The following is a 12,184-nucleotide window of genomic DNA, read 5'->3' on the forward strand; positions in this document are numbered from 1 at the left end:
TTCCCATGTTAAAGAATCTGGGTGAAATTCCAGCCCTGAATCAAGTTCAAAGGCCATGGCTACTGGCCCCTAACTTTCTTCTGAGTGTGGACAGGTCTAATAGAAATGGAAGCAGACTTAAGGTTTCTCATCTAAAAATTCAGGTAGGTAGAACTTTCTACACATTTCTCTAAGCTGACAAAAGCCACTTCTGTTGCCTCTCCCAGGCTGCGGTTTCTGCTTTAGTTGGTACGTACCATCCACACCATCATGTAGGAGAAAGCTGCAATCCAGAGGGTAGAAGAAGCAAAGGTAACCATAAACCATTTTTCCAAGTGGGGTTTGTTACAATTGGGCACTGTGAAGTACAGGACAAAACTCAATGGCCATGTGAAGAGCCACTTCAGAATTTCTATCTTGCCAGCTATAAAACAAAAAAAGGGAAACAATCACAATTCTAGTCTGCTTTAGTCCAAAATGTTATTATTTTGTTAATATTAACAAGCAAGATGCCAGGGGCACCTCAACCTAACTGCTATCCAAACAAGACAATGACAAGACATTCTTTGTTCAGAAGATCGCGGTGTGATGGCAGAAATGGGAGGGCAGAGAGGGGCACAGGGAAGGAGTATGAAGTGCCTCCCTGAGAGTTTGTTAAGTAATGGGTCAGAGCACACCTGCTACCCTCCCTGGGTCAAGTTCTTACAGGTACCACATAAAAAGCAAGTTCTAGAAAGAGATATGATCCATCTTCAACCACCTAAGAGGAGGGTATAGGAAAGATGGAGCCAGGCCCTTCATAGAAATGCACAAGGAAATTATAAGAGCCAATGGACTCAACTTGCAATAAGGGAAAATGAGAATATATGCTACCATAAGTTGTGCATTTTCTTTTTTTTTCCCTCCTATGAGGGTGGTCAAACACTGGAACAGGTACCCCAAAAGACTGTGAGATCTCCATCCTTATAGATAATCAAAACTCAACTGGACAGAACCTCGGGCAACCTGCTCTGAGCAGGGGTTTGAACCAGAGATCTCCAGAAGTCCATGCTGACCTTTCCCATACTACGAAGCTAGTGTCATGGTCCATAAGACATCTAAATTACTCTCTTCAAGGCTCACTTTTTTTCCTTACTCAAACTACAGCTACACTGTTTGAGTAAGGAGATCTGAACAGGAGTTCCCCAAAACATCTCACCTGTAAAGGGCAGGAACAGACCCTACAGTATTCTGGCTTGTCTGCAACACAGCAGATTTGGCCAGCAGCCCAGCAGATCTTGCCAGCTGTGGCAACTGTGAGTCAAAGGTAGGGCAGGGATACGTTATAATTATCCCAGGACTAGAGCCCTGATGAGGTAAGAGGGACTTGGCAAAAAGGAGATCTCCATCCTGCAGGCGCAGCGCTCAGCAACCTGAGGCACATGTGGTTTTTCACAGGTCACAAAGCTGTTCTAACTTTCTAAGCTCTCCAGAAAGAGTGAGAAGGCACTGTGGCCGTGCCTAGTTAAAATCAGGAAGCAGAGGTGCCCAGGACCTTCTTTTGTCTCCGCTCCACATCAGCACCACCACTGCCTTGTCTCCGCTAGCACTACACCTTACCACTGAGGTAAAAGCGCACCTCATTTCCCAGCAAAAGTAAGGCCTAGACGCAGGTGCATCTGACCTGCGTTCAGGCAGCCTGCCAGCGGCTCCACCATCCTCAGCTTCCTCCACAGTCAGCAGAGAGAGCTGGGTCTCTCCAAGAGGGTGACCCAGGTTTTGGGGGCAGGAACAACCCCACGGAGATTGCTGCCTCTCCCCTCTGACTGCAACATCAGCTCTGGGCCAATGTATGAGCGGCAGCAGAAGTGTGTCCAAGCCCAGGAGTCTGCATCCTGAGAAGTTCCTGCTGCTTCCCAGTTCTTCCCACCTTTTACCTGTGACCAGGAACTACACTGCAAGGCACAGGCTGATGGGAGCTCTCAGAGACACTTCTACCTCAACACGTGTTTGCGATGCTTTCTGGCACACCCAAAGTGAGTTTTGCTTTCTGGAACAACACAAACCCAGGAGCTTCTTACTGGGTAGGTCAAAAGGTGTGTATGGCCCTTCATGGTCATCATCATCATCATCATCATCTTCCTCTTCCTCATCGTTTTCATTGTTCTCGTTATCCTCATTCTCGTTCTCTGTCTCATTCCCAGCCTCAGCCATGTCTTCATCTCGCCGTGTGCCATTCACGCCCCGCTCGGTGGAGTTGCTGGGGCCCGTTCCATTCTCAACCACGTGCTTGATAGGTATTTTGATTGCTACTTCTGACTCACCGTTGGTATAAGTCCTGCTGTTGATCAGCCTTTGTCTCTGTAAACATAGGCACAAATTCTTGCTGAAAGACAGATTTTTTTAAATTTAATTTTTTAAAGAGAAAGGGAGGAACAGAGGATGTCCAGAGTTCTTTAAAAGTTTGGCTTTAAAAGCAAAAGGGATTAATTTTGATCAGGTATAATGCAATGCTTGCTTGCAGATGACTAGATAAATCTCACGTATACAACTTTTATAAAAGGAGGACCAGTGGCTGTAGAATTGACTCCAGGAGTACTCCAAGACCAGGGCCAGACTAAGTGCAGACTCTGTGGAGTACCGTGTTATTAAGTAAGTGCAAGCGATATTAATGTCCAATCAATGCAGGGGGCACCTCCTGTGAGCAACAGCTACAGGTAACAGAACCACATAATGACTTGAAACTCTCTTTGCTAAAATCTCCATGGGGACAGATAACAAGGGATGATTTAGTAAAGTCAGTGACAGAAGGATAAAATCTGGGAAAATGCTATCAGGAATCCAGAAGAAGCACAACAGTTCCATTTTGACTCAAACGCTGCTACAGAAAAAGGCAAATTCAGAAGGAGAAGGGGAGGCACAGGGAGATGAAAGACATACCTCATTGATTAACATGCGGCTGGCCATGGAGAGACGTGTTTTGGGAGGGAAGTGGCTGGTTATCATGATCCGGAGCCCAGCCTCAGAAAATGAAAGCTGGTGTGGGTAGGCAGACAGCAGCTCATCCACCATGATCACTGAGGCTTTACGGTGGAAATTTCCTGAAGCCAAGGAACAAAGAAAAATTGAAGTCTTCTTCCAGCAGTTTCTCCCTCTGCCCTACGTGGCTCTCGGAAGAATAAACCCGCAGGTTCCAGAAGTCCTTTGTAAGAACCATTCCTTCAGCTACCACCATTCAAAATATGCCGCCTCTGTCCTTAATTTCTGTCTTTACATGTCCTACATTTCTGTCTTTAAATAAATTGCCAACATGGTATCTCCACCCTTGCTCATTACGGAGAATTAAATCTGCTCTGTACAGCCCATCATAGGCCTGTGTTAGGCAGATGACTGCTTCCGCAGAAGCTGTTCCACCAAGGTAGAAATGGTGCTGCAGTAAAGCTGCATTAATTCCACTATTATAATCTGCACTTCTGTGAGGATATCGGCCTCACCCACCATTAACCGTAGACAGGGGTGAGAACATAGTCACTGTGTTCCTGCGGGGTACCAATGCAAATGAAAAACAGGTTCCTGCATCCTGGACTCACAGCTCATGGCTGGGAAGTGCTATCAAACCTGGCAGCAAGCGCATGTGCCAGTCCGTGGGGTGTGACCCACAGTGCAGGAGCAAAGGAACAAGGAGACAGGGGCAGGTACCTGAATCACGCTCCAGCTGGGGCAAGTGCCAGTGCCCATTACCTCTGGGGTGCCACTGTGCCAGCGTCCATCCCTTCTGTGCCTGGATGCTACCTCGAGCTGTGAACTCTGGACCCGGCAGCAGGGAAACCTGAGGTCTTTCCCAACACATCTCTGCTTTGGTTTATTAAAATCAGTGCTGAACACTGGCAAATGTTTCATGGCATTACTATTTATTACCATCACTGTTAGTCTTACAGAAGAGCATCTCCTTGGCCTTAGTGTCACTTTTTTTTCTGACTGAGAAGGTTTCCATGGATTGGGGTAGACACGTGGGGTCATCCATATTCAAAAAAATCAGAACAGCCAGACAGCTTTTCCTTGTGACTTTTTCCATGCTGGCATTTCCTGCATGGCACTTGGGGGAACTGCCCAGAAATCCTCCTGTTTGATTCTTTTTGGTCCTCTGTGCAGAAAAGCCCTCAGAAAGCAAACAGTAGTGTCCGAAACCCTCAGGCAACCTGTTGCAATGGGTGCTGTTTGCGACCCCATGCTACTGGCTGATGTGCACAGCAGCACCACTTGTCTGTCTGGGCCTCCAGTGGCCCAGTGCCAAGTGAATACAGGAACAATCTGCAAGAAAATGAAGCAATCCTTTCGTCTTCCTTCCTCAGCCAGTTTGTGTAACCACAAGTGTCCAAAACAAAAAATTACCAGCAGCTGAGCAGTGTCATGCATAGATGCATTCTGGGGAGATTTCAACCAAATCCCAGAACCAAAACTGCCTCATTGGTGCGTAACCCTGAGGCCACCGGCTAAACCTAGATGACTAAGGCCCAAGTTTGTGCTTACCAAGTTTTACCAGTCTAGCTTTACTGGTACAGAGTGTAGTCATGTTGCCAGCACAGTTTTGCTGTTGAGCCCCAGGCTACAGAGCTGTTCCCATGAAAGCAGCTTCCCCAAAGCAGAGTGCACAGCACTAACAAAAGCCTTCCCTCAGCAATAAGGCAGTAACACGATAGCTGGCCTTTGGTAGACTCAAAGGGTTTGATGTCAGCAAACCAACCCGTCCACGTTTCATGTTTAGTTGTGTACTGTATAAAGACTATGTCTTTCAATTACTGTTTGCAGGAAGAGAGAGACCTATTTTTGTTAATATTTTTTTTTTAGTCCAGAAAAAAAAAAAAAAAGGGCAGCCCCTCTGTAATCAGAGACCAGGACTGCTTTAGACAAGCTAGAGCTCTAGAGCTCCTTCTCAAGTTAAACCAGTGACTGGGCAGGGGCAGGTGTTATTCCTGAGGATATGTGCATATAAATCCCAAGCAGTTACTGCACATGCTTGTTGACTGTTGCAAAGATAAAAAAACCCCTATCTTCTGTAAATACAGTTTAGCACATGCTTGCAAACGCACACATCGAGCTACTGCTGCTGAGCTATGGAGTGGGTGAATTTTTTTTAATCTGAAGAAATACAAACATTTTTATACATGATCGTAACTAAAGTCAAGCAGGAGTAGATTTCAGCCAAAGTGAAATCCACTTAAAGTTTACATGGAAAAGTTGTGCACATTCAAGACAGCATGTGCAGTATGATCATGCTACCAAGACCAACACAGAGTCCCCACCCTCCCTTAACCGGGGGGAAGTGTACACTAGTGTAAGTAGGGCCTTTCTCCCTGCCCAGTTTCTGTCACTTTGGAATGGAGTTAAATTTAACTGGCGGTACTAGATGTAAATGGGCACCTTAAGTGCAGAATAACAGCGCCCACAGGAGGACTTACAATGGCATGGCTGTAACGGTCTAAAGTAGCTCCTGGGCAAGTCAGCCTTGAATCTGGAGGAGTCCTTTCAGCCAGACACTTGTCCAGCAGCAATAACTACCCAGAGGAGGCCTGAACTGCCTCCAGCAGCAAAGGACGCAGTAGCTGGGGTCACCACACCGTGCGCCCAGGCACAGGAACCATGGCCATCTGGCAGGGGAGTTACAAAAGGACCACCTCTGCACCTATTTCATGGCTGATAGGCAGAAGCAGGCCACGCTGTATGACTAACAGACAAACTTTTAAACATTCAGAATGATGCAAGCAAGCAGGGTGACTTACTGGAACAGTTACCTTTCTTTAGTAACACCACTGTGGCATCACAGTTGCTGTTATCATCCATTTCCGTGTTACTTGCTAAACCATTCACCATATTCGCAGAGTTTTTTGTCTTCCTTTCAAAGCAGTGATGTATGGTTGAGTTGTACCTGCACAAATGAAACAAATTCTAGATGTACCTTTGCTCCTTCCATGTGGATTTCTTGACAGTCTTCCTTTCCCAGACTCATATCCTGTGCGGTCCAATTACGGGAGGGAAGAAAACCACTTTGGTTTTAAGGAAATCTAGCCACAGTATGCCAGCACTCTAACTAAACTGTATACAATGCAATCTCTCCATAGACAGAAGGCTATGATAGATACAAGACATGACTCTTGAATGACATGTATTATGTGCAATTAATACACTGCATAGCAAATAATGATTACTTGTCATCATCCAAATTTATTTTTTACCACGTAATCACACCTGAGCATGAGTGTTGTTTTACCTGTGAAGACCTACCACAGAAACACACCACCATATGCTAAATTCTGTTTCAACTCGGGGTGGGGGGTGGGGGGGTGGGGAGAAATATTCTTTGTTTCTTATTTTATTTAGAGTAGCCAGGAGCTGACAAAAATATGAGCTGAGGATCTCACCGTGATACTCAAAGGCAAGGGTAGACCACTGTGAACACCTGGCCAAGGTCCCTAACCAGGCCAACAATCTCCCTGGCTATATACAAACAGGTCTGAAACATCTGTTCACACTACAGCATTGCTTTCAGAAAAAAATATCTATTCTAGATTCAGACATTACAACTGTCTGTTTTGCTGGTCAGTTAATTGTTGCAAGGGTGAAGCTACCCTCCATGTTAAAGACAAAGTTTCTAATTATTAGAAGTGAGATGAATTCTGACTTATGTTCCCTTCAACCCAGCCTGAGTGTTTTGCTGTTCTCACTGAGAATTGCTCTCACAATATTTACTCTATTCATAATTTCAAAACAAATCTCTACTCTTACTTGTTGAGACAAGACCACTGGTGTGCTTGGCAGCTGGTAGGTTTTGTTGAATGTTCCAGTTTAAATCTGGGTTTCCTTTCCACTGGCTTTTAAAAACAAGGCAGGAGGAGGGGAACCAAAGAACAGAACAGACTAGTTTTGCTAGTATGAACTTGTGTGAAAGAAGTTACACAGGTCAGATGCTCAGAAAATCCATGCTGATTGTGCTGTAGTTTTATCAGGGGTCTCCAAGCAAGCAAGAACAAATTGCTGTGGAGTTTTGCACCCATAAAAAGTAGACTGAAATCTCCCATGTGTTTATTTCTGAGTAGGGATGCTAAAGCAAAGTCAGAAGAGACTGGTCTGGTGGGACTCAAGAGACAGATTCGATTCTCTGCTCTGCCATGGACTTGCTGCATTAGCCTTAGTCAGCACACACAGGGTGAGATCCGTAAAAACACCACCCACCTTTACACATCTGATCCTCGGATCTGTACTAAGGGGATAGGCAGCCCCTTCCTGCCTCATCAGGACAAATTACAGATAGGGAGATGACAGGGCAAGGTGCTTTAACCCCTGCTATGGGAGGTGCTGCTGGCGTGCAAGCTGGGCCATGCAATGGAAGCCCTGCCCACAGCCTGCAGCTCTCTTCAATTACCTTTGCAACCTCTGGAAAAGTACTGAAGCAGGAAGCCTTACAAGCTAAACAAGCCGAAGGCGCATTTGACTTACTTCATGATAACGATGTAGATGACATACATCAGCACTAAGACTAAGGACTCCCACCTGCAAACAAGAGCGACACAGAAAACACATTAGAGCAGGGCACAGCAGACAGCTGCCCAAGTTCAGCCATTCCCCCATCTGTCACACCACAAACTTGCAGAAAGGCTTGACCCTCTTGGGCTGTCTTAAGGCACCTCTAGAAAAGGGGATATGTAAAGAAATGGCTCACATGCCCATGTGTGATGCCTCCTTTGTTTTCTTGACTTCTGCTCTGGTTTTACTTGGCCAAATCAACCTGACAGCTAAGAACAAATGACTAAACCCTGAAGTTCAGTGAACAAATCGTGCACCCAAGGAATATCGACACTTCTGTAGGGGCAATACCTGTGGAGGCTGCAGCAGAAGGAAGGGAGCAGTCATCCGGCTCTGCCTGCATGGGTCTAAAGCAGGACGTTGGGCTTTCTGAGCATGCTAAACCACACTGATCATGCCGAGATAACCTGAACAAGGGGCAGCTGCTCTTTTGCTACCGCTGCTGCATAACCACTGAGAATGTATAGCAGGCAGCAGTTTAAACTGCTGATTAGATATTCTCTTTTTTTTTTTTCTCCAATGTTTCTGAGTCAAACTAATGAAATTTGCATGAAAACAAAATAGAATATCACTTTTAGAACTTGTTTCTAGGTAATCTTTTTCATTGACCAAAATGCTGTATTCTGCATAGCTCCCTATGGCAATCTGCTAGTCCTTGTGGAAATCATCCATTTTCAGACTGCTATATACTAAAACTCATGGGCCATTTTCTCTTTAAGGATTTTGAGACATTGCACTAACCATATCAATATCTCATTCCCTGCTTCTGGTAGTTCAACACTCGGCTTCCACATTGATGTGTTTTAGTTGAAGGGCACAGTCAAATACAATTGGGCCTCAAGTCAATTTTAGTTAAAAAAACAAAAAACAAACAAACAAAAAAACCCAAAGAAAAACAAGCCATTGCAAAACTCTGTGTTTCAGAAATCCCTCTCTGAAATTAAACATAAATCCCCCAGTGAGAACAAGTTTAAGAAAACATGCAACCCAAAAAGCCTGACTCCCCCTAGTGCTTGTAATCTAAATAATACTGGCTGTGAGTGAAATCAAAGCTACCACTGTCACTCTACAAGCCCTGAGAGGTGCTGAAAACAAAACCATGAAAGCAAAACAACCGAAAGTACACTTTTAAAAGCGTCTGAAGCCCTCCTCGCCTACCACACCTATTATGGTACCTTTAAGTACGTTCATGGGGATATTAACATATACATTTTAACATACATCTATATTTTTTCTTCCTTCAAACCAGTCATTTGCTCTTTAATATTGCCGTAGGAGCTTTTGGGTTTTAAATTATTAAATTATTAAAAATCCAAATATTGGAACACACTTATTTATGACTGCTTGGGTGGTCCCTTCTGTTCCCAGGCAGCTGACATTCCTGGCACACCGGCACCCAAGCAGCAGTCTGTGCCTCTGCTGAGCACATCGCCATCCCCGGGCTGCTGCAGGGTGGGCAGAGGGCACCGACTGCTGCTGCTGTATCGGGAGACAGTCTGAGTGACGCTCTCCTAGGCTTTCCTTTCTGGCTCAGAAAATGAGTTATTCTAGCCCATCTTGTGCTGAGGTTTCTCACGCAGCAGGAAACTGCTGCCTGAGTTGTCCTGCAGAGCTTTTTAGCTTTCCCCTCCTTTCCTGATGAACCCTACTTATTGCAGCTTTTGTGGTATAATCAGAAAAAATGAAAAGAAAAGGGATTCACGGCCGGATATACTTACCAGGAGACTTTTTCATCATAAATAAACTGTGGAGAAAAGGTTTAAAAATAGGCACGTTACACATGAAACCACAGCTGAAAACAGCTCATCACCTGAGCAGGGGACAGAGTGGGCAGAGCGACCCAGGGCTCAGGGCAACGGGATTAAGCTCTGGTCTGTTTTGGCACTGCCCTCCTGCCCAGCCTTTGAACTTTTCAACCCTTCGTTTCTCTCACCTAGTAAAGGCAGGCAGGTACTCCTTCCCAAATACCACGGGATCCTTGCGTAACCGGGGCTATTGCAGCAGCGAAGCAGAAGCGGTTACAGGGAAAACAGAAGTGAGTCAGAGAAGGGGCTGTACCTGCCTCTGGACCGCAGGGCTGCTCTCACCAGAGACACGGCCTCTTCCCCTGACCCGTCCTCGGGTGGCAAGGGGACGATCGCTGCGCAGAGCTACAGCCAGCGCCACAGCTGCTGTGAAATTCTGCCGGCTAAGAGCTGGGCCCGGGGCATTACACTACTTCCTTAAGATCCACACGGTCACCACGCGAGCTGAAATTTAAGCGCCGCGATAGCCGCTTTAGCACACCTGCGGGCGGGTGCCGCAGCTTTCCTAACAACGCTGCGCCAAGCCGCCTCGGGCCAGAAACGCGCCTCCTCCCGCCTGCGTGAGGCGCTCCGTGCCGGGGAAGAAACACGGCGCTGCCAGAGAGGTGACGGGTGCTCGGCCCGCCGCGCCCGCCTTCGGGAGGGTCTGAGGGGGCAGCCGTCGGGCGGTGACCGGCAGGTGGCCGCAGAGCTCCACAGCCCGGCCCTTCCCCGGCCCGCGCTCCGCCGCCGCCGGCAGCGGCCCCGGCTGCGAGCAGAGGGGGCTGCCACCCTCCCTTGCTGGCGGCACCCCTCCGTCTCCGCCTCTCCTTCCCCCCCAGGCGGACGTCTCCCTCGCTGCCTCAGGACCCACCTGCCGCGGCTGCTGCAGCAGGGCGGCCCGAGGGCCAGCCAGGCCGCCCGGCCGCCGAGCGGGGCGCCCGAGGGAGCCGGCCCTTCACGGCCGCACGGGGCCCCGCTGGGAGGTTGGAGCTGGGGTTGCTTCACGGCACCCTGCGGCCCCACGGCCTGGGCCCCCGCTCTGCCCCGTCAGCCTGGGCGAGGAGCCCTGCTTCCCGTTGGGCCCTGCCGAAGCACCTGCGCCCGCTCTGGGCTCCAGGCCGCGCAGAGAGGCGGGAACGCCATACCGGCACCAGGGAAAGGCGTCCATGGCAGCGCACCAGGGAGAAGGGAGGGAAAGGGAGCGAGCCTCTGAAGGCACAGTGAAACACTTCCCTTCAGCGGTATTAGCCCGTAAAGAGCAACTCCTGCCCCACAGCCAGCACCAAGCAAGCTTACTGGAAGAAAACGTGACCACAGAACGTTACGTGTGTTACAAGTTACAGCTCCCAGTCACCGTGATCTAATCTGACAAGGCCTGTTTTAGCTTACAATGTGTTGGTGTGATGGGACGTGAAAGCGTGTGCATTGACCTTTGTGATTAAAAATAGCACCCATCCCACTTCTGTCACTAATGACTCTGACCACGTCCCTTCCAGTTAAGATACACAGGCATCTTTTGCCTTTCAAGGGAAATAAAGAGTAACAGTTTTGCCAAGCTCTACAAGAAGACAAGGTAGCTTTGTAGTATTTTAAGGATAAAAAAAAAAGGAAAAAATCACAGGGCTAAATCAAGGTGAGGTAAGTATGGTGAGGTTCATCCACTTTGAATCTCTGTGAGTTCACTCAGTCTTATCAAACGGCCTGGAGCACCAAACAGGTGAGTTTATACTGCTTTGCTATTTATTACTGCAGCACTGCAATTCCTTTGCTAGTGGAAATGGAAGGAGACAAAGTCACATTGATTTATCCAGCAGAATATCAAGCTTTTTAAAGCTGCTGAATCTCAGCATTGGCAGGAATGTATTTATTTCCCCTCAGGTGTATTTATGATTAGTGAAGACACCAGTGGAGTACAACTTACAATACAGCACCTCAAGCTGCTGTTTAAAATACTATGAGACCAACCTTCTACAAGCAGTACCATCCCTCAAGAAAGATGATTATATTTCAGCTGCAGCAAAGTCTCAATGCCCTGATATGGCAAATTATCCTTACACGGCAAAGCGTTTAAATGCCTTCTAAAATAGGGAGAACCGCATGCAGGTCCTGCTATGCTCTGCATGGAGCCTGTGGCTTGTCTCCCAGCAGAGACATTGGGGACTGGAGAGTCAGTATTCGAATAATAATGTGCTGCCACCTAAATTTGATTCTGCCTTAAAAGGAAAGACCCAAGCCACTGTGAAGCCAGGGGTCCCTGGCTGAGTGAAGGGGAGGAGAAACTTCTTAAACTGAAGCAGTGTTTGACTCTGAAAGGAAAACTCTTCATTTGCCATCAACTGAGGAGCAATATTGCATATAAAGGGGTTGGTAAATCAGCTGGGAGCTAAATCTTTAACCATTTAAAATGGTTTCCCTTCCTCCCATCTCTCTCTGTTTTTCTCTAAGAGGTGTTTAAAAGTCATTTGCAATGATTGCTGTGGAGTAATGCTGAAGAGAAGTGGGACACACTCCACACCTCCCAAGCCACAGTTAGCCACGTAGTGCTGTTACATGGCAATAAGACTTCTGGCAATGCCTTCAAGCCTCCACTAATGCCTGGAGTTGCACAGTCCTGCTGCCCTGGTGTCATAGTGTAACCAGCCGAAACCATCTGCCCTGGTGTCATGGTGTAACCAGCCAAAACCAGGACACCTGGCTGCCTGAAGGACCTTGAATCTCACAGCTGGTAAGATGAGCAGAAGAGTGGGCATACGTCTGGAGAGAAGCTAACCCGAGGCTTAGGAAAAAAATAACAGTATCCTGATATTATGGGGTACCCTTCCAAAACAAAAGGACTTCTGCAGCTCTGTAATTACGAA

The 12,184-nt window shown here is 47.3% G+C and overlaps 1 protein-coding gene across 4 annotated transcripts in view; it reads right to left on the reverse strand.

Moving 5' to 3' along the window:
• LOC142034287 (sodium/potassium/calcium exchanger 3-like) overlaps positions 1-12,184 on the reverse strand; it is a 282,832-nt gene that overhangs the window by 123,050 nt on the left and 147,598 nt on the right. For 2 of the 4 annotated variants that reach the window (XM_075035262.1, XM_075035269.1), the window contains exons 8-13: positions 9,258-9,283; positions 7,453-7,506; positions 5,751-5,884; positions 2,899-3,059; positions 2,040-2,319; positions 237-403 (exon numbers count right to left, since the gene is read on the reverse strand). In XM_075035262.1, the coding sequence (XP_074891363.1) occupies positions 237-403; positions 2,040-2,319; positions 2,899-3,059; positions 5,751-5,884; positions 7,453-7,506; positions 9,258-9,283 (822 nt within the window). Of the gene's footprint in view, positions 1-236; positions 404-2,039; positions 2,320-2,898; positions 3,060-3,657; positions 3,717-5,738; positions 5,885-7,452; positions 7,507-9,257; positions 9,284-12,184 lie in introns of those variants that run through there. The other 2 variants (XM_075035261.1, XM_075035263.1) reach the window with 2 other exon arrangements.

This window comes from Buteo buteo, chromosome 9 (assembly GCF_964188355.1).
Source record: "Buteo buteo chromosome 9, bButBut1.hap1.1, whole genome shotgun sequence".
Classification (NCBI taxonomy): Eukaryota; Metazoa; Chordata; class Aves; order Accipitriformes; family Accipitridae; genus Buteo; species Buteo buteo.